Below are 27675 nucleotides of genomic sequence, written 5' to 3' on the forward strand. Positions count from 1 at the left end.
CTGAATCACATGTTGAGGTGTGTATTGTGTACTGTGTTGAGGTTGAGTGTTCTCTCTCAAACATTCATACACACACACACACACACACACAAACACACACACTTTGTCAGGACAAACTTTTCTTTTGGAAAGTTTTTGTTGTTGCTATACACAACCGAAGTACTCTATAACACACAGAAGTTGTAGATTATAGGATGTATGTGCTTCTTCATTATAAATGGTTTGTTCTGGTAGACAGGCTTGCAGCCAGTCAGCTAATCAAAAACTCAATGAACAGCAATGTTTGCAACTGAAGCTAGATTTAATTTGTATTTAAACAGGTAGGAGACATAGAAGTTTATAGAAGTTTATAGCCTTGTTTTCTGTTTTCTTAGTGTTTTCTTTTCGATTAGTGATTCATTCAGTGTGATAACTAATACTTCAGAATTTAACTTCTTTCTAACTCAACCTTAAGACAATCTTAAAAATCACCCAATACTATAAACCTATTGTATTGTGGAAATCTACATTTATTATTTTTAACACAATTATGTTTTATTGAAGGTGAGGGGTGGCCTATTCAATAGAGATTCAAAGTTGTATGTTATTTTAAACCACATTTATTTGCTTTTTGTATGAGCAAACATAAAGGGTACATATATATATTTCCGTACACTTTATACACTATGTATTTAATATCATACACATGATGTGTAAAAAAAATGTGAAAATTGACCGGTAAACCACCTTTATTGAAACAATAGTGTGTAGGGGATTACAGAACAACTGCCATAGATAATTTAAGATGTATCAGATAATAATCACTGTTCCCTCTTAAGCCTCGGACTCAAACATCTTCTTCCTGCCGTCCATACCAGCTTTATCCTCAATGTTCTTACGCCAGTCGCCAACTTGTTCTGCAGACTGTAAAAAATAAAGCAGAAAACGTCAGAAATAATGCAGAAAGCATTTTAACATGTAACAAGTTCACACTCATCACATGTTTCTTTAAAGTCTTCTTTTATACCCACCTCCTCCTTGACCTCCTTCTTCACTTGTTTCAGGTTTGCTCTCAGGTCCAGAGACACCTTGTGTTTGGAGCCAAGCAGAGCCTGAAGCATCTGATCAGCAGACATGCGCACCTTCCTCAAAGCTGGCTTCTTAAACTTGCCCTTCAGGTCCTGAACTTTAATCCTCAAGTCATCAATCTGAAAAAAAAAGTAATGTTTAAAAAGTAGTATTAAAACTTTTATATATTGTATAGCAATATTTGTATATTGCTAACATGTGGTACATTTTGTTCTTACTTCTTTGTTTGTCTTTGCAACCTTGGCCTCCATGTCATACCTCTCCTCATCAACCTTGTCAATGCTCTGATGGAGCTTCCTGCACAGGTCCTAAGAGACAAAGAAGAGGTTAAGGAGATAAGAATGTAGTAATGTAATGCAAGATAGGGTTTTCATTTCAATCTGCCAGGGACTGCCAGAGCGCTTCTTATGCCCTGGACCATAACTACTCAGCTATATCTGTGGATTATCACTGGATAAATAAATTCGTTCTGTGACACAACACAGAGATTTGTATGGTCCATACTTTCATTGTGTTTACAATAATTATCTGACATGTACTGCATAACTGTAGATTTTGATCAAAATAAGCTACATGAGCATGTGTAAATGTTATTTTTATGTAGTTATGACATAAAAGAGCAGTTCTTTGGCTTTGTTGTCTTTGTCAGATTCAGGTTTATCTTATTATGCTTGTGATTGCTTTTACCTGCAACTCCTGCACAGAGCCTGGAAGGCCTTGTTGTTGGCATTGCTCATTTAAGTAAGTCTCCTTATCCTCAACAAGCTGCTTAGCTTCAGCCTCCAGCAAGCCAGCAGCAATGGAGAGCAGCAGGCTCTAAAGAACAGAATGAGAAATGTGGATGGTTGAAGAAATTACTTAAGGTTGTTTACTATGGTTATTAAATTGTTTATGATGTTCAGGATGAAGATTTATTTGGTTTCATTTTAATTTGATTTACCTTCAAGTGATACCTGCGGCTGGATGTAAGCTTTTTCCTGTTCAAGAATTAATATGTAATATTATTTTCATGAATTTCATTATGGGATTATTACATCTAATACATCACACAGATCTAAGAAATGTGCACAATCTTGACTAAATTAACAAAAATATTTGTGCAAAATGTTATGCCCATGGATTTTTGATAGAAAGGAAGAGGAAAAGGTACAGACAAAAGAAAAGTAAGGGAAAAGAAAAAAGTACAAAAAAGGAAGTTAAAAATAAATAAAATCTCAAGTATAAGATTAAGAAAAATGAGAAAAACAAAGTTTTGCTCTCCATTGTGAGACTGTGTGTGTGTGTGTGTGTGTGTGTGTGTGTGTGTTTGTTGCTAAATGCAAAAACATTAGAATCAGTTCTAAATGAATAGCATGAAATTATACAGGATGTTAGAGAATATTTCAAAACCACATTTACAAAGGGTCTGCAAACATTTGCACTCATTTATTCAACCGATTCTGTGGTTGGGTGACAAAGCATAACATGTAAAGTTTAGCTACAGAACTTACTCTGACATCTTGGCAGTTGTTGTGCTCACACCCTGTAAACCACACATAAAAAATAGACAAGAGTATTTATTACACTGTCAAAGCTTTACACATAATACATCACAGACATTTACTTTCTCACCCGGTGGTGTTTTCTGGATTTTTTTTGGTAGGATCTCTATTATTCCCACCATAAGCATGAATATGTATTTTGTACTCCTAAGGATCGCTAAATTTAGTGGCACAGTGTCAAATAACATCTGTGACATGATCATTGCAAAGGTCAACTTAACATTAATAAAAGTTTAAGGTTTAAAATAGCATGGTTAGTATTCAAATCGAAATTATGATATGAAAAAGAGAATTAAATAAAGACAATCAATAGTCAATAATCGTAGAAAACTACAAAACCTATAACAAAAAAATTGTTATAGAATTAAATTAAAGATCAATTTTTCAGATCTAGAACTTAAGAAATTGTTGTTTCAGAAAAAGTTCTGTTAGTGCTATAAGGTTGATTATATTAAACCTGAGTTAGATAGAAAGCCAATTTCATATAAACGACTTTACATTTACATATTTTGGCAGTTACATATGTCAGACATCATATTATGAATAATAAAATGATAAAAAAAAAAAAAAAAAAAAAAAAAGTGTTCAGTAATCTGATTAAAGAAAATTATTTTCCATGTTAAATGACATTTCCAGTGCACTCAATTAACTAATTATGTTCAGTAAGAACTGTAAACAAATAATAACTGAAATACTAGGGAAACTCTCTTAGTTCCTAATACCAATTAAAGATTGTGGTTTCATTCAGAAATGCAATCAATTTCTCTCTCAAATAACTCTCTCACTCTTTGAGTTAGCACATGCAAAGCTAGAAGAAAAAAGGAAAGACACTTACCATACGTGCAAAATACTTTTATTTAGATAAATCCTTTACATACCTAGATATTATTCTTTTAACCTCAGACATTTTCAGCAAACATGTAATGGTTGTAATTTTATCCAAATTAGCTGCATTTAGCTAGAAAATGCTCACCTATACACAAGAGCGAGGGCAGAACACACTTGGCAAAAGGACAGGAAAGACTGGTTGAGCCCACCAAGAGAAGGAAAAGTTAAATAGGATATATATGGGCTACACTGATGGCTCAGCAGATCCCAAGGGTACTCTTTATGGAAGTGGCTTCCACCCCGGGCCAATAGCCCATCGAGCTCCTGAAATACTTCCAGTGCAAACTCGGCAGACCTCATAAATTTCCTTTTCTTGAAGAGGTCTGAGACAAGTGCTGGGTCCTTCTTAACCTGCAGTTGACACAGTGAAAGCTCAATATGCTCAAAATATATGTCACAATAATAGAGTGTATAATATACAATAAAAATGCCTAAAATATTGTTTAACAAAAAGTTAAGTCTCAATTTATTGACCATTTCCAAAATTGTACTAAAAATAAACAGTTTACGGTTGCTTACCAGGGCATGTGTCAAAGGCGTTGGCCAAAAGAATCCTTCTCTTAAGTCTTTTAAATGATTTAGAATATAGTTACTCAAATAAGTAGTGAAGTAGCTTATTAGAGTATATGTTTAAATACATGTATGATTAAAGGGAAATACAGAAAATAAAACAAATAATTTCAAAATAAAAAGTCTCCATTGGAATAAACCAAAATACTGTCATTAAATTAGAGGAGCGAGATTAGGTTGTTGATGTTCTAGTGATATCCAGTGGTCTTGAGAAAGTTAAAAAGTATGTGATATAAATCAATATATATAATTTTGTTGTGATGATAACATTTGAAAATAAAAGAATACAAAAGAAGCATGATTGGTATAGGTTTTTCATGCCAATTCATTTAATGGTAGTGCTTCTGCAGTAACATACATTTACCCTTCAGAACAAATATACCGCATGAAACAAATGTAATTAGCAGGCATTAGTACTGGAATAAATGATCCAACTACTGCAAAAAGGTAAGACACTACATGCTGTAAAGAGTATTCAGAGCAAGTAAAGAAAAATGTCCAGAAATTTAAGCCTCGCCCTCAAACATCTTCTTTCTGCCATCCATGCCAGCCTTGTCCTCAACGTTCTTACGCCAGTCACCGACATCTACAACCTGTGAAACCAAAAATGCATGTGTTTGGCTGAAGAATACAATAAAATAATGATAATGAAAATACATTCTTCTGTGCTTTTAAATGATTTTATTAAGTCCAGCTCACTTGCAAAAACAGAGATAGTTTTGTTGTTTTTAAATCACAGGTTAAGTCACTAATCTATATTATAAATATAGCACACCTCTTCTTGTAAATGATACAGAAACAAAGAGAGAGAGAAAAAAACTAATGTTTTAGATTTTAATGTTAAGTTAGTATTAAAAAAAAAAAAAAAAACATTGAGCCCCCACCTCCTCCTTGACCTCCTTCTTCACTTGTTTCAGGTTTGCTCTCAGGTCCAGAGACACCTTGTGTTTGGAGCCGAGCAGAGCCTGAAGCATCTGATCAGCAGACATGCGCACCTTTCTAAGGGCGGGTTTCTTGAACTTGCCCTTCAGGTCAATCACCTTAATCTTAAGATCCTCAATCTGTACACATCAATATGTGCACATCAATTAACGGTCAAAAGTTATTTAAACCCCAATACAGTCAAGGTTATCAAAATGCGCAGGCAAATTACATCAGTATTTTACCTCTTTGTCTCCCTTATGTACTTTGGAATCCAAGTCATATCTCTCCTCATCAACCTTGTCGATGGTGTGGTGCAGCTTCTTGCACAGCTCCTAATGACAAGGTGAATTAGAAAATAACACAAAGTGTATATATTCTGTGTTTCTTCCAGAATGTTAGACTTTCGGGAGTAAGAAGTTTTGGTAAAAAAAAAATTCATTCAGCTATAAATTATAGCTAGTTACACTCATTTCCCAGCATATGGCAATGAGTATAAAAAAATATATATTTGTTGACTTTGGCTATTAGCTAACACTTTCTTTTACATTTAAGCATCCATACTCAAACCTTGTCTTGATCCCACGGCTGTTGTAAGTAATGATCTTATGACACTCAGGTTAAGCATGGACAGCTTTAGTAAGCTTTAGTAAGTAATGCGAGACCGGACCTTACCTCTGAGCCTAAATAAAAGAGAAAACTATCCTTGTATGTTGTTCTTTGCCTTCTATCATGGGGAATCATTCTTCTTTTAATATTTATTCATTGATAATGACACATTAAAGAAGGACAAAGATAAGAGTGAATCAATGAAATCACTTCAGCTGAGCTGTTGGAATGTCTCAAATAAAACCTAACTTCTTATTATTTACTCATCTTAGAGCAAATTATTACTGTACATAATAAATATCAGAATTAATATATAACCAAATAATAAAACACAAAATAAATAAATACAATCAAAAAGATTAAAGAATGTAAATGTTAATTAAATCAAGTTGAATCAAATGGTTTTGGTCTTGGTAATATAACTGAGAGATTGATATTCTAGCCTATATATTAATAGTATAAACCTCAGACATCCAAACCATATAATACAATTTAAATTTGAATGATTGTATTTAATATTTTATATTTTTTATGACACTACTTAATCTGTTATCATATGATTCAATTTTGACCATAAAATGTGACCAACTTATTTGAGTCTGGAGTAAGCATACAATCAATTAATGAATGCAGTGATGTAGAGAAGGATTCTTTTAAGTATCAAGGTTATGGGCAAATCACCTTTCTAGCTTATTTACACATTAGTATAAAAATGTTATTTTTTCCACACAAGTTCTCTTTTTATAATAATAATCACATCACTAATCACTAATTTTTCATTGAAATTAATCGCTCGGTTTGTTTTAATTGTTGCCTTTTAAATGGATGCATCAATCCAAATAGTTCAATAGTTCACCTCTACTATATACTGTAACAACACTTAGAACTCCACTGTCATGTCTTCTAGTTAGTTATTAGGGTTTATGTGTGTGTGCGTGTGTGTGTGTGTGTTTTAAGTAGTTTTTCATAATAAAACTAAATGCATTTGTTGGCTCTTGGTACTTCGTTTGTGTTACATGAATCAGGAAGTTGTTTGAGTATCACTATACGATAAGCATCATTAGTTTGAATGTGTTTAGAGTTGGCACAGTGTGAGTGTAATACTGAATGTGGCATACCTGCAGCTCTTGCACTGAGTGTGGCAAGGTGAGCTCAGGGCAGTTCTGTGCCATGTAGGTCTCCTTGTCAATCTTAGACTGTTTGGCTTCTTTCTCCAGCAAGCCCTTAGCTATCGAAAGCATCAAACTCTGAAAGAAAAACATGCAGTTTGATGATATGTACGTTGTAGTCGCTGTTGTTATTTTTCATCAGTATGTCAATTTTTTTACAAAAGAAAAACACAATTGTTTTTACCTTGAGATTGTGCCTGCGGCTTGAGGTCATCTTTTTTCTAAATGAGAAAAATATTGGAAACAGCATCCAGAATATTAGCAACCAGTACATATACAAACATACATATGCTGATACAAGAGAGTTTCCCAGCTGTGGTTTTTTGATTTTCTGTTTTTTCCCCAGGTTCGGGGAGGTTTAAGGTTTTACAGAGTCTGTAAAAGATCCAAAGATAAAGAAACCTGTAGGGCGCTAAATAGAGCACAAAAATGTAGAATATATAATTACAAAAGAAAATTAAACATCCAGGGGGCACGGTGGCTTAGTGGTTAGCACATTTGCCTCACACCTCCAGGGTTGGGGGTTCGATTCCCGCCTCCACCTTGTGTGCGTGTAGTTTGCATGTTCTCCCCGTGCCTCGGGGGTTTCCTCCAGGTACTCCGGTTTCCTCCCCCGGTCCAAAGACATGCATAGTAGGTTGATTGGCATCCCTGGGAAAATTGACCATAGTGTGTGTGTGAGTGCGTGAGTGAATGAGTGTGTGTGTGCCCTGCGATGGGTTGGCACTCCGTCCAGAGTGTATCCTGCCTTGATGCCCAATGACGCCTGAGAAAGGCACAGGCTCCCCGTGACCCGAGGTAGTTCGGATAAGCGGTAGAAGATGAATGAATGAATGAATGAGTAAACATCCATTCTTCCACCCATTGGAGGGGACACCCAGAATGGGGTGCCAAGCCATCACAGGGCACAATCACACCATTCACACACTATGTACTATTTAGAGATGCTAATCAGTCAGAGTACACAGAGGAAACCCAGGGAGAACATGCAGGGCAGTGGCTTAGAATCAAACCACAAATTAAAGCCACCGTGCCCCCGGACCAAAAGCCCATTTGAAAACATAGGTGAAATCTAATACGTACTCAGACATCTTGACGGCTTCTTGTTAGTTTTCCAGCCCTGAAAATATACATACAGAAAAAGCATTTTAGATATTTCATATTTTATAATAATTAACAGTGTATTTATTTGTATTTCAATATCCTTAAATCCTCAAGTGGAGTTCTCCACATTGGCGATTACTGTTAACCATGTTTCTTTTTGGTTGCTCTGAATGTTATGACTTGCCCAGGAAACCCAACAGATGTTACACACATAACACTTAACACAACATTAATACTATCAGAAGTAGGTGTGCTCAAGTATTTAAAATACTCTTGATGCATATTAATTACACCCACAAGCATGCTAAGGCTTCCTGGAAGCTTGTCGAATATGTTTCATCCTTTGATATCTAATGTCCAACCTCAGCTTCTGGAAAAGTCTCTACAGATGGCTTTAACAGGAGCCCCTGACCCCAACAACCCCCTCCATCATCATCAGTATGCTAATATTAATCAGGGCATGGCTTATCATATTCCACCAACATTTTCTGGACCTTTCATTTTGGCAGATACATGTATGCTATACACAGAGCCACAGCCTTAAATTCACTAAACCAGCTGAGTCAGGGGTATGAACAAAGCTCTACAGTTTCAACTGTTTCTTCTTCAAGATACAGTGAGAAATCTGCACCCTGAGTGCAAAATACACTATTGAACATTTCCCATTTCTATGAAAGCTACTGCATTCCAGGTCTTTATCACTACCAGGCATTCCTGTTAGGCACATACAAGCATCTCTGAACAAATATGACACAAAAAGGTTTAATAAGGTTTAAATTATCACCATTCTGAAATCTGTCACTTAAGAAATATAGCAATACTGTGAAAACGGTAAACTAGGCAACCAAATAAGAATGCCTTATACAGTAAATAACTGCTATGCAAATCTAACATACAATTTATTATGGTAACTCTTAAAAGCCAAATTTAAGCAGCATAGATTTTTTTTCCTGTGGCCAAACATCCAAATATTAAGCTTTTAAAACATTTGTTCTTCTGTGTACATTATGTGTACATATACAAAACATTATGATTCCTAAAGGTTAAAACAAGGATATACCACACAAAAAAAACTTTTGGTATGTCTCATCTCATCATTAATTGCCAAACAATCCATCAGCAAGAGCTAAGAACAAACCAGCAGCCAAGCAGACCTTTTATGACAAAGGAAGATTATAAAGTACAAAGTACAATCAGAGGAAAGAGTGTAGTGCACCTTACGCTCACCTATATGAAAAGTTGTGACAGTGGTGCTGGCTTGATGGAGGAATGGTTCAGGGATATGAGCCACTGGCACCGCAATTACTGGTTGCTAACAGTATATAAGGCTGGCATGGACCTCTTAACAAATACCTCCCACCCTGTTTATGGTAATAAGAGCAAAGTCATTAGTGTGCCAGTGCCCAGAAATACACACTGCATCCAATCTCAGCTAATCACTTTGCTTAAATATAGCCAGGCAAGATCATATCTTAGTTTCAATAAAATATGTATGGGAATGATGGTGACAATATTTAGTACAAAGTGAATAGATTCCACCAAGCATGGTATAAAATCCTATGAAATGTTGTTAATTATGAGCTGAATATTGATTTATTTATTTTTTTATTTTATTTATTTATTTTTTTTTGACAGCTCAGAAATTGTTAGTAGTGGTTTCCAATGTACCTCCTTTCAACTTTTGCATTCAGTTTATTTCACAGGAAGGTGCAATTGCTAATTAATTCAATAAGGTTTTGATTGTATTTCTGTATTTTCTTTCTTTTTTAAGTATCTCATAGCAATTTTCATTGCATTTCTCTTTCGAGCCCTGCTTAATAGTGCCCGCAACCCACCACTGCCCTCAAGAGCCTCTGTCAGGAATTTGTTCATATGAAAGATGGCAGGAAATCAGTCAGAAAATCTTTCATCTTAATGAATTGCTTAAGTCAATAGTATCAAACATATAATATAGTAAGAAACAAAACTTCTAAAATAACTTTTAAGATCTTTTTCTAAGCCTAATCTGAGCATATAAAAATAGCTATACATGCATAAATATTGTATAATACAAGTAAAAGTATGTTCTAAAGAGGCTTCAGGACAAAAATGCAGGCTGAAATATGTGACAGTCATAGAGGGAAATGGTTCATTGGTTACTGTTTCTAGATTTCTAAAGTGGTTCTACTTGGAACCTGTTTAAACAAAACTCTGACCAGGGTTCTACTTCAGACATTAAATAGCTTCCTAGAGAGGCAAAGGAAAGGAAAACTGAATGTGCTCATAGACAATAAACCTAAAGTAAGGTCACTCTAGAGATGGGAGAAGACTAGAAATCTCAGCCATGTGGGAACATTTAGCAGAAACCCTACAATTAAAAGTGTTCTTCAAACCTCAACCGTTTCTATGTTAAAGACTAACAAATACAGCTCTTTTGGGAGGCTAAGATCTCTTATTTATCCAATGGACCCCTAATAGAGCCATCGTCTCTGGCCTCTTTCAACATCTCTGGAAAAAAGTTTATTGGCTTTAAAATATTTTTGAATATTCAGTTTAACAAGGCTTGCATTTATATGATTGTAGTCTATCCTTTGCATGAAAGTTTAAATACTGCCCTCAAATGGTCACTTAAACTAATGCACCCTCTAGCCATAAATCAGGACTACACTAAAATCCTGGACAGTGATTGGCTGACACCTGTAGCCACAAGCACAGAGCGCACAGCAAGGATGGAGCAGGTAGATGCATGAAGCAGAGGTTTATCTGAGGATTATAAACATTTTCAGACAGATTTGGCATTCATTGGATTCATTATCGTAATCATAAAACAGAATTTGTTTTGTTTTTGTTCATTTTCTAAAAGATACGACCACGTTCTTTATGTATTCTACAGGGGCGGTTCTAGGATTTCATCTTTAGGGGTTTTTGCCCTCAGTGAGAATTTAAAACAAGAAAAGATTTATATTATATATTATATGACTACATAGTAAGCCAAAAGTTATGGTATTATTTAATGGCAAAAGTGGACACCAAAATTTTATGCATGATGTAATGATGTCAGTCTTGAACCAAATCAGTTCATGTATGTGTGCATTGTCTACAAACAGTGTGTCCGATGAATGCAGTCATTAATAAAAAAATATTCACAAGACAAAGACCAAATCAATAAATGTTATTTTTATTTAGTATTGAATTGATTGTTTGCATTAATATTTTGTTTGTGCTACAACTCTGATAATAAGAATAGTGAAATTTCACTGCTTTTGGTTGCCGTCTTTGCGACTTTCCGCCGATTATCATTATAGATAAACGCCTCCAGCTCTGACTGCGCGTGCACCGCAGTCCGGTCAGATAAAGCAGACAGCTGATGACGCACTTTTGAAAGACTACAACGCACGCGCGTAAAAGCAAAGTAAAAAAAAAAAAAATTCGCTCTTGGATCAAACTGATAAATAATTTTCTTTCCCATCAACGACATATCCTGCATTTTAAATTCATTTTTATTTTTTATTTTTGAAAGAAAAAATTATACTTATAGTTTTAGGGTGGCTGAGATCACAGACAGGGGGCTGAAGCCACCCTAAAAAGGTCTAGAACCGCCCCTGGTATTCTAAATGAAGGGAATATTTGGACTGTACTATTTTATCAAGTAATTGCCTTAATACATGCTCATGTCATGCTCATTAGCTAGAATGTAATAATTCCCTTTCTTTCTTCATGGAAAGGGAAAAAAATCGGGTTATTAAATGCAGTTCAGGGGAAAAGTGCAAAACATTTTGGGAGTTAAGTGTAGTCACTTTGTCCTGTCCAGTAATTCTATAATTTACTGTCATACATTAAATTATATTTCCTTTATATTTGATTTAATGAGTCTCACTGGATTAACTGTCAAAATAAAAGCATGTCTTTTAGTTTATATTTTGTGCGTGTATAGCTTTTATATTTAATTTCCTTTCATTTAAATTGTTCAGATGTGTGTGTGTGTGTGTGTGTTTCAGTACATTGTGTCTTTCTTTGCAAATAATTGTGTTCCTGATGTCAGAAACAAGCCAGTGTTAAAATTAAAACTTCAAAATTGTTAGTGAATTGTTAAAATTGTTTTGCTGTCTTGCATGTATATTTGAATATTTAAAAATGAATGCCAAAATAAACATGTAAATTTTATGTGTCTGTGTCTTTAGTTTATAATTAACTGTTAATGACTTTTCACTAACCTCAACTAAGCATAAGACTTATAAGAAAAAGGGAAAGCCAATGACTGTATACAGACTCTATAATAACAAGACAGTGGGTAAACTTAGAAAGCCGTACCTGCAGTTCCAGACGTGACCGATAGATGTCAGTGTTTCTCTGCGTAGCTTTTCAGAGTTCCGACCAGGAGTGATTCATGTCTTCACCTGCTGTCTTCATTAGGGCCTCTGCAGCACTATTAAATTAAAAACCAGTCACAAGTATCCGTTACAATTAGTTGTTCCAGTTATATTTAGTGGTTAGTTTTGTGGGTTCAAATGAAGTCGCCAGCAAGATGATTGAGTTGCCTTGGCATGTGTACGATTAAAAACTTCAATGTCAACAGAGACATTAACAAGACATTTGGCAGACCAGGTAGAGAGGAAAGAGAAGTGTTGCATGACAGATTGAAAGTCAACTTACCAGACAACTCTCTGAAATGCTCGTTAAGCCTTGATTAACTGATAAATCCTCTCGAGCCATCCCTGCAGATGTGCATGAAGAAATGAACCATTTTTCTTTTGAGAGGTTTAAATGTCTCTTTCTCACCCATTCTGATCCACCCGATTTAACTCATTAACTAATTATTAAGACTTTTATGAGTTTATTCAGGTGTGTTAGAACAGGTAAAAAAACAAAACATTCTCATGCTTCTCATGCCTGGGTTTAGGGACCCTGAATCCTTTGAACGATGTTTAAATCCCTGACATTTGTATTTTGTCCATAAAATGTCAGAAACCCTCTGACACCAAGTGCACAGATTCAGACAAACTACAAGAATCGTTAAAATACTTCCGATATTTATTTATCACTTGTAGCATGTTTGTACAGTACTTACTATTCAGCAGACAGGAACTAAACAGGTGACTTTCTGGTTTGAAATATATTATCCTTAGATCATATACAAAAGAATGATGGCCTATTATGTGGCAATATTAAATAAAGGTACACTGCCTGCTTTACTAGTAAAAAACAATCAACTGCATTGTGCTATGAGGTAATTAGGAGGTCTCGAACATCTTCTTCCTGCCATCCATACCAGCCTTGTCCTCAATGTTCTTACGCCAGTCACCAACTTGCTCTGCAGACTGTAAAATATATACAAAATAAACAACTTGACACCAAGTCATTAAATGTTTCAGTGTCTTACAAAGTCAAGAGACCATAAAATGAATATCCAAGCAATGACATCACCAGAAATGGTCATCACATGTCGCTTTGAAGTCTATGTTTATACCCACCTCTTCTTTGACCTCCTTCTTCACTTGTTTCAGGTTGGCTCTCAGATCCAGGTTCACCTTGTGTTTGGACCCGAGCAGAGCCTGAAGCATAGAGTCTGCAGACATGCGCACCTTCTTCAGAGCTGGCTTCTTGAACTTTCCTTGCAAATCTTGAACTTTAATTTTCAGGTCGTCTATCTGTTCCATGCAAACAGATCAAAAGCGATACAGTATTTCATGCACTGCCGATGATAAAATGCTACAATTTGTTTTTCTGTAGCAGAGCATCCATACCTCTTTGTTAGACTTGGACACTTTGCTTTCCAGGTCATATCGCTCCTCATCTATTTTGTCGATCCTTGTGTGGAGCTTCTTGCACAGCTCCTGCATTCCATCATTATGAAAATTAAGTTTGTTAGTAAGGTGCAAATCATTAGTATGCCTTTAACCATTCAAATGCACACCTACCATGTTAAATACACAACTAATGTTTGCTAGGTTTATCTTCTATTTAAGTCATAATGAAAACACATATACATATAGATTAGCATGTGAATCCACCTGAAGGTCAGCAAGAGATCCTGAGAGTTCCAAAGGTGGACAAGTCTCATCCATATAAGTGTTCCTTGTGGCTTCTGCTGCAACTGCTTCAGCTTCTAGAAGACCTTTAGCAATGGAAAGCATCAAGCTCTGGAGAACACAAGTAAAAGTTTAGATTTAATTTTAGACAAACGATACATGGGCATAGTAATAATAAGATGCAATGAGGGTATTGTCAGCAATGGCAATAGTAATACTGATCAACCTTCAGTTGATGCTTCCGACTCGAGGACATCTTTTTTCTTTTCAGTGGGAAAAAATATAGAAGAGAGAAAAAAAAGAGAAAACAAGGTATTAGAAAAAAATGCAGTGTAAGGAACAGAGTATTTAAGAGATAAAACAACAAATCAAACACTATCACTTTCAGTAATTTAGATTAGAAATCTTACTCTGACATCTTGCCTTCTTGTTTTATTCAGATCCTGTGGGGAAAACAAGTTGTATTTGTTAGAACTCAGGGAAAAAATGTTTATTCTCTGTTTTAAATACAACAGTTTTATATACAACACTCCCAGCTTAATTCAAATTGCTGAGAAATTCTGTTTCAGGAGAATATTTACAGTATAGGCAAATCGCAAGCTTTTTGGGAAATATAAACTAAGACAGACATTCCTAGACGACATTGTGAGTTAACAAAAAAATCCATTAGCAGATATGATTAAACTTGTATATATTTTTTCTTATTTCTTATTCAGCCAATTGACACTATTCATTCTTTAAAGGCTTAAAAGCATTTGTTCACAAAGTCATCTAGACAATAATATTAGCCATGCATGGAACTCAGATGCTCGATGTCTGGGTCTGCTGATCTAGATGGTGTTGATATTCTTTGGAAACTAATACATGATAGACTTCAAGAGCAGAGTCCTCCAATAGAGACAGAATGAAAATCCCTTCTAATTTAAGTTAAGGCTAGTAAGTGTTAGAGGCCAGCTGTTCACTTCATATCCCTCTTATGGTGATATGCTTATCTTCAAGGACACATTTATAACCTCACTTCTTGGTATGTGATATCGACCCTGACATTTGAAATTCTGTGTATTCAAATGATAACAAGTGACTAACATGAAGAAATCTTAAACGAATCAAATATGGCATGAATAATATATATTAGCTTTTACCTGAATTTGCATAATTAAGGAAAACATCTGTCTGAACTAATTTGGATATCAGTATAGCATTGCTTGGCTCCAGATACATCCTTCCCGTTTTACACTTACATCAGACTGCTATAAAATGTCATACTCTTAATTACATCATGGAACAAATATGATGCAAGATATGTATTTATGTATTATTTTACAGGTTGACATATACACTGATAACTGATAGTCACAGCACGCGCACCATACAAGAACATTGCCGACTGAACCCTTTGCACAAGTATAAGGTTTCAGAATATTATATAAACTCATAAATCTTCTAGCACTACATCTAAAAATCATAAATCTAAAATTTAAATGCACTGTGACTGATAAGTATCTCATAAAATAATTCTAACCACAAATCTTTTGATTTGAACATAAAGACAAATTCTATATAGATAAATAAGAATAAATCTATTGTAATTAAACTTTATATAATTTCGAAAAAGCACTAATTTACAAGAAAATTTTGGTAAATTAATTTACTAAGAAACTCTAAATCTCAGCAATAATAAAGTATGGAAATCTTTATTATTGCATTAGCCACTCTAGTTACCACATCACCAAATATTGCTGAAAAAAAAAAACATTGTATTTTATGTCAAAACTCATTTGACAAAATACAATTCTTTTCTTCTGTTATTACAGATCAAATTAAAATCTGCCATTGCTTTCAAGAAAATCCTGGAAGATTGGATTTATCATAAGGTTCCAAAGGGAAAGAAATACTGTCCAAAACCATAAAATCCATCTGCTGCTAAAGAGAAGACAAGCTGCATTCAGGATAGACAGATGAGAGGTTTTCACCTAAGAGAAGAAGGCGGTAAGTATGATCCAGAGAGACTGCCACGGGCTACTGAAACACCACGGGGGTTTTAATGACATTGTATGATGGCTCAGCAGAACACTGCATTTCTCTTTATGGAATTGGTGTGCCACTCAGACCAACAGATCAGCATGCATCTGAAACTCTAGCCTTAACCCCTCCCTTTAACCTTAATATAAATATCTCTTCCTTTAAGACGTTTTTCTTATTTTATGACTTGTTATATATCTTGTTAATGTCCTGCTGTGAGCTGAGATTTATGGTCTTAGAAACTGTACAACTGCTCATATAATTGTTTTCCAGATTAGTAAAGGAAAGAGGACAATGTTGGAAAGCAGACACAGCATTATTAGCTATTCTCTTGTTATAGAGTTAGTTTTAACCTTAATCTATTTCAGAACAAGATATAAACTTTATTAAAAGTTATTTGCTTTGTGTTGTTTAGAAGATATTAGAGATATCTTCTGCTGAAGGACGAAGCTCTATGAGCAGGATGGACAGCACACTCTAGTGTATGTTAGTATATAAATGCATTTTGTCCCAAGTATTACTTACCTCTAAAGTAAAGCCATCTGGTCTAGATCTGAATGTGAGAAAAAATACTTTTAAACAAATATCTTCTATTCAGTAAGTAATATTTGTCTTTTCAAATACATATTTTAAGTAACAGACATGCTTAGTGAGAAATTACTTACATTTCTTCATAAAGAAACTATTGACAAGAAAGCAGAAAGGTTGTATGTATTCATGAATTTAATCATTCTTCATTCAAATAAATCAGAAGTGACAATTTTTTATCAACTTTTTAAATTTATTTGGAAAACGTGTTCGCAAGCATTTACAACGATATTGTTGTGAAAGCACAAAACGTGTTAAAGATGGAAAGAGACACTTGCTTAAAAAACATTCATGAGATGGGTAACCTGTGACCAGTGTATATATAGAGTCTGTAGAGTCATTACTACAAGTAATACATGTTTGAGCTGGTATTTAGTTATGTCACTGAGAGACAAATGTTTGGTCAGTTGTTTCATGACTCAGTCTCAAACATCTTCTTCCTTCCACCCATGCCAGCCTTATCCTCAATGCTCTTACGCCAGTCACCAACATCACGCAGTTCCTTATCCTGTGAAAATAAGGAGAAAAGTGAATAGTTGATTGTATCATTTATAACTACTGGTGCATCAAAGACATTTTCAAGATGTTCAGGCTGTTAAGTTGCAAGCCAATTTGTTTTTTTTTTTAGGCAGGTTTTGTTAAACATGAGACATTTGCTTTTAATGAAGAATATTTCTCTGTGTGGTGATCAGCATCAATATACACATGGATGATTCTTCAGAATGAACCTCATATTTGAAATCAATGCATGTCCGGAACTGCTAGAAATAATAAATACATGACCCGCACATGATTGAATAGTATAATCGAAGCCCCACCTCCTCCTTGACTTCCTTCTTCACTTGTTTCAGGTTGGCCCTCAGGTCCAGGTTCACCTTGTGTTTGGAGCCGAGCAGAGCCTGAAGCATGGCATCAGCTGACATCCGCACTTTCTTCAGAGGAGGTTTCTTGAACTTGCCCTTGAGGTCTACAACCTTTATGTTCAAATCTATAACCTATTGACCGACAGAAACAATCAGTGTGCATGAGATTGATTATGCCGAAGGGGCATTAAAATAATTGATAATTGATTTAAGAAAAAAAATGAGAAAACTTACTTCATCCACAACCATTTTAGCTTTGCGTTCCAGATTGTACCGTTCTTCATCAATTAAAATAATCTTTTCATGTAGCTTACTGCACAGTTCCTGAGGCATAGGGTATATAAAGAATAATTAAAGCACAGTCATATAATATTTATTAATCTGAATTAACAATCATTTAATCTGGACAGAAACAGACTCCAAACACAATAATACAGAATGATAATTGGGACACTACAGTCCTTGACAGGACCGCACAACTTAATGTTTTCCTTGAAGCTAAATAGGAAACCTCGTTGTAGGATTTTACTTAATCTTCTTTATGTTTAAAGTCCCAGATAGACAGCCCAAATAAACATATAATGTACTACCTTTACATTTTTAGCAAGTGATTAGATGGCCTTATCCAGAGCAGTGTATAAAAGTACATTATACTAAAAATAAATCAGCATTTATTTATTACAACATGTCCCTAAATATTTATTTAAGGTTTTGCTTTCTGCTGGTTTTAGATTGCTTAATTAATAAAAATCTAAGATTTATTGATTATTTGTTTTACATGGTTTATTACATTTAAGAATATGGCTTAATAGTTCCAGTACAGGAATCTCAGTATCCCTACTGCAGGCAACTTTTATTAATTAAAACTAAAGTGTGAAATAATGTCAATAAAGGGAACCTTCGTGTAAATTTTGTTAATTTTTTTATTTAACGTCTAAGAATCTATATATCTATATTAATAGAATAAAGTCGTTCATACCTAGTGGAAAAGTTGGTATGAGATTTACCTTTAGGTCCTCTTTGCTGCTGCTGGGTAAACAAAGAGGAGGACAATGCTCTTCCATGTACTTCTTCCTCTCTTGCACTTTCTCTACAGCTTCAGCTTCTAACAAGTCTTTTGCAACCTGAAGCATTGAGCTCTGAAGACATAAGTTATAAGACACACAATCAATCTGAGGATATGTTCTTGCTTCATTTGCCCATGCTCAAGAGTTTTATATGTAACTGTATTACTGTATACAGTATGTGCTACATCAATAGTGGCAAAATTGTTCCAGTCTAAACAATGATATGTACCTTCAGGCTGTGTTTCCGACTCATGGACATTTTTTTTTTACTAGAACAAAAACAGAGATGTGAGATTTTTTTTCTTTATTTCTATAATTACACAATGACACTAATTTACATCAAAAAGTATGAGTAAAATATTAGGTATAACTTTCAATTTTCGTGTCCTTAATTCACTACAGTTAATGCGACTGTGCACATGCATATTTCTCATGAGATCAGGGTCCCTTAATGCTAAGTTCTTTAGCACTGCTTCTTAGCTTGGAGAGTGACTCAAAAACATTACTCACTCAGTCATGTTGGCTGCTTATCTTTGTTCCCTATTGACAGCAATACAAAGAATAAGCACATACATTGTATGCTTATGGTGTATTCTTGGAAGGACAATGGTGTGTTAGACATATTGGTATAATTAATGTTCTGCAGAATCTAATTATTAAGAAAATGTCAACAGTTAAGTAATGAATTTGGCCTTAATTTTTTATTTTTTTTTTGCAGTAAAATGTCAATGATCTTTTAGAAACTGATTTTGCTTTGTGACCTTTAAAGAGAAACTTTTGAAAGCTTAGACCACTGAGAAAATCTGAACTGGAACTTGGAAAGCATACTTTACAGAGCAGAGTGCAAGTTCAAGTTAATGTTCAAGTTCATCCACGTCAGCTACCAATAGTTATGTTTTTAAAGTGTCACAGGCACATGAGCAGAACCATGATTCTAAATCTGAGACGTGAGCAGGCTCTGTGGCCTCAAATCCCTCCTTGACTGATATTTTCTTATTGAGGTCTCTGCAATGTGACACCGCAACTGTTGTATGTACCCAAGAGACAGACTCGGCCTTATGGAACATCTTTGAGATGTCCAAGACATTAGAGTAGTGGTCAGAAATAACTCAGCGTCCTTTATTCCTTCACAACTGACTCCATTCTTAGCCTTTATTTATCTGGTGTGGAGCAACTGAGTAGGCTGACTGTCTAACTGATGACTGATTAACTGCTTTAGTCTGTTCAGATGGTCATCGTGCTCCTTAACTACATGCTTAGAAGGCTGATAGAAAAGACAGTTGTCAGGGCATGTAAAACCTGTCCTTTTTTAGACAGAGGGGCAAATTTTAGAGGCTAGAGAACACTAAAAATGAGATCACTTAATTCTTCGGTTGAAGTGGTGTATAGACTAGGTGATGGATTGCATATATTTTTTAAACATTTAAACTCATACTCTACTATTTTAACATTAGAAGCAAACTACATTTTTTTTGGACAGACACTATTGTAAACTGGCTATTACACATGTTAGAATGTGGGTGTTGACAAGAAGTAAAAGTTTGCAGTATCATTTTCATAATTTATTGCCAAAGGAGGTGTAGGCTTTCAAAGTGCCACATCATCACTTCGTATATTAAGCACGCATCTTGGCTCTCTCTGTCCACTCTTCACTAAAACACACAAAAGATGTTCACCAAGCTCAATGCATTTTAACTGTAATTTCATTATGTATATTTGAAAATAAATTAAGCATTACCCAAGTTATGCTTAAGATATACGTTAATGTTCATTTTGCAGTAAAGATGCACAAGTATACTAGCAGCAAAAATAACAATAATGTAGAAGTGATGTAAGAACGATGCAAGACTGCACAAAAATGGAAGGGATGAAAGCACAGCAAAATAAATCAAAGAATAAGAAGAAAGAAGATGCAAGATATCATTTACCTTACAGACAGATGAGAACACAGAGGGTCGTAAAGTGCTACTGTCAAGAGAAGACACAGGCAGCTGACAGGCAAAGAAGTTATATATTGCATTCTCTGATCGCTCTGTAAATCCTGCCTTTCTCTTTATGGAAATGGATTACAACCAAACCAATGGGCTGACAAGGTCATGAAATACAGTACTTATGGCTTCTTTCCCTGCTTCTTCAATATAAATAACACATCCTACAAGATTATTATTGTATTTATTAGTAATTTTCTCAAGCAAAACCACCCTAAAATAGCCTTGGAGATCATCGAGATCATCACCATCATCGCAGTGAACATACTCTAAACTTACATGAGTACTCCAAATAATTTTGATATTTCAACTGTTTCTAATAACACCACTGACAATGCTATTGTAGTTGATGGGCTAGAAATTGTTGTTGGCATTAAGGGGACAGCCTTCTTTGACTGATCGTTATCAGTACAAAGATCAAAATGGTGACTTCTCTAAGCATGGTAAGGTTATGTTCTGTGTTCCACAAAGTTTTGTTTTAGACTCACTGCTCTTCTCCTTATATATGCTACCCCTTGGTGCAATTATAAATGTAAACATCCTATTAGCTTCCACCATTATGCTGATGACACACAGCTATATCCTTCAGCTAAGTCAGATGACAGACACCAGCTTATTATGACTGAACCTATTAACTTAACTTCCTTCTGCTTAACTTTGACAAGACAAAAGTGTTCATACTAGGAGCACATAGAGCCAGAAGCTTTCTTATTACAGAGTAACCCAGGATCGTCTTTCTGTTTCATTGCTTATCAGTAAAAGACCTTGGTGTGATTATTGACTCTATCATTTAAAACTCACGTAAATATTTCTTTTTTCTCAGAAATATTGGGAAGATAAGAAATATGATTTGTTACCCACTAGGATGTATTATAGTAATGCTTTACTGTCTGCATGTTCAAGTAGGAGCATAAATAAGCTCCACTTAGTCCAGAACGCAGCATCTGAGGATATGAGCACATCACACTCCATTGGCTCCAGTCAAATTATACAATGATAATAAAATACTATTGCTGACCTCTAAAGCACTGAATGGTCTTGTGCCACAGTACCTGAGTGATCTTCTGTTTTTTTATGATCGGTCACGCGTACTTTGATCAAAATGTGCAGTTTGTTGGATAGTGCCACAAGTACAAAAAGCTACAGATGGGGGCCAGAGCTTTTTCTTAGTCCGACAATTATGAAACAGCCTTCTAATTAGTGTCCGGGATTCAGGCACAGTCTGGCATTAGTTAAGCCTAATTTTATGAATTAGTTTAACCTTTTTTATGAATAGTTTTTCTTAGAACTCTTAATTGCACAATTACACTTGACTACAAACTGTTGTAGAAAGGACATTATTTACAGTTACATTATTACTGTCCAGTGTAAGCCAAATGAGGAGGGGTTCCTATCTGAGCCTGGATTCTCTCAAGGTTTCTTCTTCATATATCATCTCAGGGAGTTTTTCCTTGCACCCGTCTCCTCAGGCTTGCTCATTGGAGATAAAAGTTAACAATAAACTGTGGCTTAATTAAACATTTAATTTGAATACATTTTTATTTCATGTTTCTATATTTCTGTAAAGCTGCACTGTTAAAAGCTCTATATAAATAAATGTATAACATTACAATCATTATAGATTAATATATACATATATTCATATAATTTACATATATAATATATAGTAACTATAGATACTGTTGTAGATATTAATACAGTTATTATAGATACTGTAGTAGTGATTACACCTCTATTATTATAGATACTGTAATTTAAATGATGCTGCTTTTAAAGATATTTTAGCTTTTAGAGACAACTTTCTTGTTCAGTTTAATTGGTTAGATTAATTGGTTATACTATAACTGGTAACAGAAGTCAAACACATCATCCAAAGGGAGATTGGAAATGGCACTAAAAAAATGTCAACTTTTTGTCAAGGATGCTATAAATTTAGTGTCCATAAAATCCACAATAACACAACACAATGGCTGTGTTAATGCTAGGAGGACAAGGGTGAACATAAATGGTGAACACATGTTGTAAATATATAAAAGTAAGTATATGTAGCTTTACTCTCAGTGGTTTCTGACCTGTCAGACACCCTGTAGATAATATAAGATATAAACATTACTTACCATAAACAGAAGAATGTCCTGAAATCTTCCATCATTTGAACCATACTTTATCTTGTAAGACATGAGAAACAGGTTAATTAAAAAAGGATAACCACAGTGTCAACACAAAACACTCTATTACTTTATTTAAATTATGTTGCTTACCTTGTGTTATGAATTTGAATTACTACACAAAATAGATAATAGGTAATTAATATGCAAATTTCAAATATTTATTGTGAGGTATAGATATTAGAGACAGCTTTTTAATCATTGTGTGTATTAATTTGTTACTAATACCAATTATTAATTACTAAAAATTGTATCAGACATCAGTTACATCATCCAAAGGGAGACTGGGAAATAGCACTAGATAAATTACCCAAAACTAAAAATTGATCAAATACCTCGTCTTATATTTTATTAAAAAGTAATAAAATATAAGCAACGGCCCTGCACTCTTATCACCCCGGCCCAGGTTCGATTCCCAGGTAGATAACTAACCCAGCCACTGAGGGGGTTAACTCTCAGTACTAGTCCTAAGCCTAGCCAAAAGAACAACAATAATAAAATTATAATCAATAAATGCAGATTTTATTGACCTTTCATTAGGATTTACATAAATTAAGACAAGAAGGCAAATGTAAACTTTAAATTGTTTATTCATGCATTGGAAAATTTAATTACCAACACAAATGTTCAGTATGAAGTTAAATTTTAACTAGGCAAAGTACAACTTAATTCTGAAACTTCTATTTTGAAAATATTACTTTTCTTGTTTAGCTTTCTCATTTGAAACATGCCCATATACTAAACCTGACATTTCCAGTCCTCTAGCAGCAGCATACGACAGTTATTCTGTAGAAGCAGTGAAGACTAGACTACATATGATTTAAGACTCAGACTCAAACATCTTCTTTCTGCCATCCATGCCAGCCTTGTCTTCAATGTTCTTACGCCAGTCACCGACATCACGTAGTTCCTTATCCTGTGATTCAAACAAACATTAGTATATTTAAGTGTTAAATAAATTTCTGTTATACATTAGTAATACTTTTATATCCCTATATTGTTAAATGATACAGAAACAAAGAGAGAGAACCATGTTTTAATGAACTAATGTTTTAGTTTTTAATGTTAAGTTAGTATAAAAAAATAAACAAACAAAAATATTGAGCCCCCACCTCCTCCTTGACCTCTTTCTTCACTTGTTTCAGGTTTGCTCTCAGGTCCAGAGACACCTTGTGTTTGGAGCCGAGCAGAGCCTGAAGCATCTGATCAGCAGACATGCGCACCTTTCTAAGGGCGGGTTTCTTGAACTTGCCCTTCAGGTCCTGAACTTTAATCTTCATGTCCTCAATCTTGAGTGATGCACAAGAATAGTCACACAAACAACCGTAATTATAAATGTTGTTTATTGAGGGTCTCTTGTCTCATGTGAAGTCTAAACTGTACCTCCTTAGAACTTTTGTTCACTTTACTCTCCAGATCATATCTCTCTTCATCAATCACATCAATCTTATGGTGAAGTTCTTTGCACAGGTCCTGTAAATAACCCACAGGCATTACAGCATGCCATTAGTTTTGAGATATATAGGTATACGTATATAGATCTTTTTATTTTTTAAATATCTGGCATAAATTAATTACACATATCTTAGGAGAAAAAAGGCCTAAATCCTTGCAGGATGTACTTACCTGAAGCGCTTGTAAGCCACTTGGCATAGATAAAGGAGGGCACGTCTCTGCCATGTGCCTTTTCCTCTCTTCTTCTCTTTCCTTTGCTTCAACCTCAAGCAAACCTTTAGCGATTGAGAGCATTAAGCTCTGAAGCACAGAGTTATAATCAGTTTCATTGCATTCCTTCCTCACAACAAAATTGTAGATTGTCCAAATAAATGCTTGAATACACAGGAAAGACAATCATTTATAATATACCTTCAGATTATGCTTGCGACTCGAAGACATCTTTTTCCTTAAGAATATGGATAAGAATAGTGAACTTGTTTAGAGTCACGATACATATCTTAAACTCCAGTATAGTATTTCCACTAGTTTATTTCACAAATACATGGCTTACAATATACAGAAAATCTAAATTCTCATACGTTTACTTTCTACTTTATATGTAGCTGTTTATATGAATTGTTGTATATCTACACTGTATACCTAGATGACAATGATAAATAATAAAAGGATTCCATGGTACTTACTCTGACATTTTGGCTGGATTTTTTTTTTTACACCCTGTAGTACAAATGGAAGGTTAATTTTTATTACAATACTAACCATATTCAATAAAACAAGCATAGCATAATTAAAATAAAATGTAAATATTGGAAAATTAAAAAAAGTCTTTAGAAATCAGCTGACCCTTGAAAAAGGAGATATTGTAATATGTACTATTACTTGTACTTGAAAAATAAATAGTAATGTCATTTAAAAACCATTGAGGGTCCTTCAACAGGAACAAGCAATTACACAGTTTAGTATATTTTTAATTAAAGTGAAGAGCTATTAATGAATCTGGGAGAAAATTCCAAAATACACTACAAGATTTGATGGAATTGTTCTAACAGAAAACAAAAAATAAAGACCTTTTTTTTGTGATCAAATATGCTTAAAAGTAAAGTCATTTTAAGGATGAGAGAGTAAACACTATACCGATTACACTAACACTGAACTGCAAAACTCTGCTCAGCTTTTTCACAATTCATTTGCAGATACTTCAGACTTTAGCAGTCACTTGTTATATTCATCTGCTATGATTTTAATTCTAGCATGTACAATCATACTTACTATATACACAAACTATTCATTGCTGTTTATGAAGGTACCACTGCTTTATACGGAACCTTCTAAATACGATAAATACAATACTGCCATATCTTATTTATTGTTAAATTCTGTGCAGGAAAAACACACAAATTAGAATGGCATTGTACTCTGTATTCATGCCAGTAAACATCTCAGTGATATTCCAGAATGCTTCCATAAAAAAAATAGTAATAATAATAATGGCATCAACATCTTTTCAAATATTTTAAGAATATCACATTTAATTTTTTTTTCTTTTTTAATAATAATCCGAACACAATTCTTTGGAATCCTTATTTTGGCATGTAGTGTGGAAATCAGTTTAAGATGCTATATTTGGGTGAGTGTGAGGTTCTTCACATCACTGGCATGAAAGGCTTGCTTTTTTGGATGATTGTCAAAAACCTAATACCACTTCAGAGTCCACCTGGCCTTCTAGAAATGTCCTGAGATGGCTAAGATGACCAAGACATTAGTGCCTGTGGTTTATAAAGCAGCTTAGGATTTATACGATAAGGCTGTGTAAGCTTTTCCAACATAGCACAAACTGGTGACAAAAAAGCATTTACATTTCATGCAGCTTATCAAGAGTGTTTACTAAATTTAAGGACAAGAAAGTCATTCTGATGTTGAAAACAACTCAACAACTCTAGTAACTAAAGCATAAACAGCAAATGAAAAAGTGTGGCATTTTCTTCGGTCATTATTTCAAATGATACACATCATCGCCTCGCCTACAAAGCCAGCCACCACAGATGTCGATAATGTGAGTTATGATCATCTCCCATGATCATCTTTTTCACTCATACAAAGCTCTTTGAATACACATCTGCTTCAAGCTATCCAGTATCCATCACATTGCATGCACATCACAAATGCCATCTGAAGCCTCATATTTACATGTGTAGCATTTGGCGATGCAACAAAATAAACACAGCCATATCAGTTTCTAGAGATCAGAATCTTGAGGAATGTTGTTTCTATAGCACAGCTCAACACACAATTTATCATCCAGCAGATATGTAAATTGATATATAAGCTACTTAACTTGTGAACTAGCTAACTTACCAAGTTCTGCCTAACTTACATGAGTTATGAGAGTTACAGAAACGCTTCTATCCAAATGCATACACAATCATGTAAAATTGGCATCTATAGCTTTATAAATGTAAATTTAAATTATTTTTACATTATTAGTAAATTATCATAAATTAATATATTAAACTGAAGAACGGCACTGTAAACTGTGTTTTACTGCAAAACCAGTAAATACCCTCCAGATCAGCAAAACCATGTCAGACAACACCGTCCGAACAGCTACGGTGCTAATCCAAAATCGCGAATGCAGCACAAACACTGAAAGAACAGCTGCAGCACACCACAGAGCAAGTGACAGAAAGTGCGAACGCAAGCGCTCACCTATGAGAGGAAGAAGGTGAAGAGGAGCTCACAGCTGACAGAGTTGGGGGACAACTTTGACTGCTGCAGGAAGCTGGCATTATCTGAAGGTTTATATTGCATTCCCTGATGGTGAAGGAAGTCCCATCTTCCTCTTTATGGAAGTAGTTTCACTCAGAAGCCAATGGGCTAGCAAGCACCTGAAACATTAGATGGAAACCTCCAACTCCTCCCTGCACTTCCATTAATATAAATAACCCTTCTTTCAAGATAGTGATCCTTATTTTTAATTATTTATACAAACTACACCCCCATTATCAGAGGCCAGGGGTGGGGGGGCCAACAGGATCTGCCAACTAGAGCTGGTAGAGGTTTCTTAATGAAAGACTTTCAGATGGCCATAAAGGAAGACGTGAGCTGCATTTGGGACGATGCAGGATTAAACATGGACATAAAGGGCAGAAGTGACTCCTTCATGAAACAATGTGACTGTAGCAATAAGTGATACGAGGACATGTGATGGAATGGTATATAAAAACCCAGCGGCATGTGGAAAAGGAAACAAACACAAATTTACCAAACATGTCAAAATTTAGTGCTCCTTTGATTTCCATGAGCTCTTTGTTCTTAGTTAGATGTCTCAATGTCCCATCTGTGTTAAGTGGCTGTGGAAAAGAGATTTGCTAGTTGTCGTTATCTCACTAATTGGAAGAACAGAGTCAGAGAGGCATACTCAGCAAGAGTTCTGCAGAAAATTAAAGGAATGGAGCCAGAGAATTAATATCAAGGCACACACACACTCTCACACACTCACACTCGCACACTCGCACACACAACCACAGCCAGGATGAACATAAGGGCACATTCACATATACACACATGAACATGTGTGAGTGTGAGAGGATATCTCTGGGTGGATTGTCGGGGTTCAAACTGTTGAAGGACAATTCTGAACAGA

The 27675-nt window shown here is 34.9% G+C and overlaps 5 protein-coding genes across 7 annotated transcripts; all 5 read right to left on the minus strand.

The window, feature by feature from the left end:
* Positions 1-583: 583 nt before the first annotated feature.
* LOC132857552 (troponin I, fast skeletal muscle-like) lies at positions 584-4234 on the minus strand. 2 transcript variants are annotated; one of them, XM_060887556.1, is made up of 7 exons: positions 3583-4234; positions 2559-2590; positions 2009-2045; positions 1756-1884; positions 1287-1376; positions 1011-1187; positions 584-903 (listed from the first exon to the last, which is right to left on the minus strand). In XM_060887556.1, exons 2-7 carry the CDS (start codon positions 2564-2566, stop codon positions 814-816), a joined length of 531 nt encoding a protein of 176 aa, XP_060743539.1. In that variant the 5' UTR covers positions 2567-2590; positions 3583-4234; the 3' UTR covers positions 584-813. The 2 variants fall into 2 exon arrangements, with proteins under 2 accessions (XP_060743539.1, XP_060743538.1); XM_060887555.1 differs by lacking the exon at positions 3583-4234 and having other exon boundaries at positions 2559-2890.
* A 140-nt stretch (positions 4235-4374) lies between these two features.
* LOC132857555 (troponin I, fast skeletal muscle-like) lies at positions 4375-9192 on the minus strand. Its single transcript, XM_060887559.1, has 7 exons — positions 9098-9192; positions 7850-7886; positions 6951-6987; positions 6716-6844; positions 5234-5323; positions 4952-5128; positions 4375-4660 (listed from the first exon to the last, which is right to left on the minus strand). The coding sequence occupies exons 2-7, from the start codon at positions 7855-7857 to the stop codon at positions 4574-4576; spliced, it is 528 nt and encodes a 175-aa protein (XP_060743542.1). The 5' UTR covers positions 7858-7886; positions 9098-9192; the 3' UTR covers positions 4375-4573.
* On the minus strand, positions 7850-16566 carry LOC132857556 (troponin I, fast skeletal muscle-like). 2 transcript variants are annotated; one of them, XM_060887561.1, is made up of 9 exons: positions 16426-16566; positions 14289-14321; positions 14105-14141; positions 13861-13989; positions 13594-13683; positions 13321-13497; positions 12161-13167; positions 9098-9231; positions 7850-7886 (listed from the first exon to the last, which is right to left on the minus strand). In XM_060887561.1, exons 2-7 carry the CDS (start codon positions 14294-14296, stop codon positions 13081-13083), a joined length of 528 nt encoding a protein of 175 aa, XP_060743544.1. In that variant the 5' UTR covers positions 14297-14321; positions 16426-16566; the 3' UTR covers positions 7850-7886; positions 9098-9231; positions 12161-13080. The 2 variants fall into 2 exon arrangements, with proteins under 2 accessions (XP_060743544.1, XP_060743543.1); XM_060887560.1 differs by lacking the exon at positions 16426-16566 and adding an exon at positions 15852-16148.
* Positions 16567-16688: 122 nt separating this feature from the next.
* On the minus strand, positions 16689-23075 carry tnni2a.2 (troponin I type 2a (skeletal, fast), tandem duplicate 2). The gene is made up of 8 exons (XM_060887557.1): positions 22524-23075; positions 20347-20386; positions 18929-18958; positions 18648-18687; positions 18359-18490; positions 17586-17675; positions 17307-17483; positions 16689-16996 (listed from the first exon to the last, which is right to left on the minus strand). The coding sequence occupies exons 3-8, from the start codon at positions 18934-18936 to the stop codon at positions 16901-16903; spliced, it is 543 nt and encodes a 180-aa protein (XP_060743540.1). The 5' UTR covers positions 18937-18958; positions 20347-20386; positions 22524-23075; the 3' UTR covers positions 16689-16900.
* A 71-nt stretch (positions 23076-23146) lies between these two features.
* LOC132857554 (troponin I, fast skeletal muscle-like) lies at positions 23147-26824 on the minus strand. The gene is made up of 7 exons (XM_060887558.1): positions 26739-26824; positions 24716-24749; positions 24441-24477; positions 24201-24329; positions 23958-24047; positions 23687-23863; positions 23147-23490 (listed from the first exon to the last, which is right to left on the minus strand). The coding sequence occupies exons 2-7, from the start codon at positions 24721-24723 to the stop codon at positions 23395-23397; spliced, it is 537 nt and encodes a 178-aa protein (XP_060743541.1). The 5' UTR covers positions 24724-24749; positions 26739-26824; the 3' UTR covers positions 23147-23394.
* Between the last annotated feature and the right edge of the window lie 851 nt (positions 26825-27675).

The sequence above is a fragment of the Tachysurus vachellii genome, chromosome 14 (assembly GCF_030014155.1).
Source record: "Tachysurus vachellii isolate PV-2020 chromosome 14, HZAU_Pvac_v1, whole genome shotgun sequence".
NCBI classification, from domain to species: domain Eukaryota; kingdom Metazoa; phylum Chordata; class Actinopteri; order Siluriformes; family Bagridae; genus Tachysurus; species Tachysurus vachellii.

What these genes read in the sequence shown, in the direction of transcription:
- LOC132857555 (XM_060887559.1), bottom strand. An exon ending in ACTCAGTGCAAGAGCTGCAG is followed by an intron (nt 5,324 to 6,715) that starts GTATGCCACATT and finishes CCTTGTCATTAG; the next exon opens with GAGCTGTGCAAGAAGCTGCA. An exon ending in AGAAGGAGGTCAAGGAGGAG is followed by an intron (nt 4,661 to 4,951) that starts GTGGGGGCTCAA and finishes TTGGTTTCACAG; the next exon opens with GTTGTAGATGTCGGTGACTG.
- LOC132857552 (XM_060887555.1), bottom strand. Translation starts at nt 2,605, where the DNA reads ATGTGTGGTTTACAGGGTGTGAGCACAACAACTGCCAAGATGTCAGA. An exon ending in GCTCTGTGCAGGAGTTGCAG is followed by an intron (nt 1,377 to 1,755) that starts GTAAAAGCAATC and finishes TTTGTCTCTTAG; the next exon opens with GACCTGTGCAGGAAGCTCCA. An exon ending in TTGCAAAGACAAACAAAGAA is followed by an intron (nt 1,188 to 1,286) that starts GTAAGAACAAAA and finishes TTTTTTTTTCAG; the next exon opens with ATTGATGACTTGAGGATTAA.
- LOC132857556 (XM_060887561.1), bottom strand. An exon ending in GTCGGAAGCATCAACTGAAG is followed by an intron (nt 13,990 to 14,104) that starts GTTGATCAGTAT and finishes TGTGTTCTCCAG; the next exon opens with AGCTTGATGCTTTCCATTGC. An exon ending in GATCTCTTGCTGACCTTCAG is followed by an intron (nt 13,684 to 13,860) that starts GTGGATTCACAT and finishes GATGGAATGCAG; the next exon opens with GAGCTGTGCAAGAAGCTCCA.
- tnni2a.2 (XM_060887557.1), bottom strand. An exon ending in GTCGGAAACACAGCCTGAAG is followed by an intron (nt 18,491 to 18,647) that starts GTACATATCATT and finishes TTATGTCTTCAG; the next exon opens with AGCTCAATGCTTCAGGTTGC. An exon ending in AGAAGGAAGTCAAGGAGGAG is followed by an intron (nt 16,997 to 17,306) that starts GTGGGGCTTCGA and finishes TTATTTTCACAG; the next exon opens with GATAAGGAACTGCGTGATGT.
- LOC132857554 (XM_060887558.1), bottom strand. An exon ending in GTGGCTTACAAGCGCTTCAG is followed by an intron (nt 24,048 to 24,200) that starts GTAAGTACATCC and finishes GGTTATTTACAG; the next exon opens with GACCTGTGCAAAGAACTTCA. An exon ending in AGAAAGAGGTCAAGGAGGAG is followed by an intron (nt 23,491 to 23,686) that starts GTGGGGGCTCAA and finishes TTTGAATCACAG; the next exon opens with GATAAGGAACTACGTGATGT.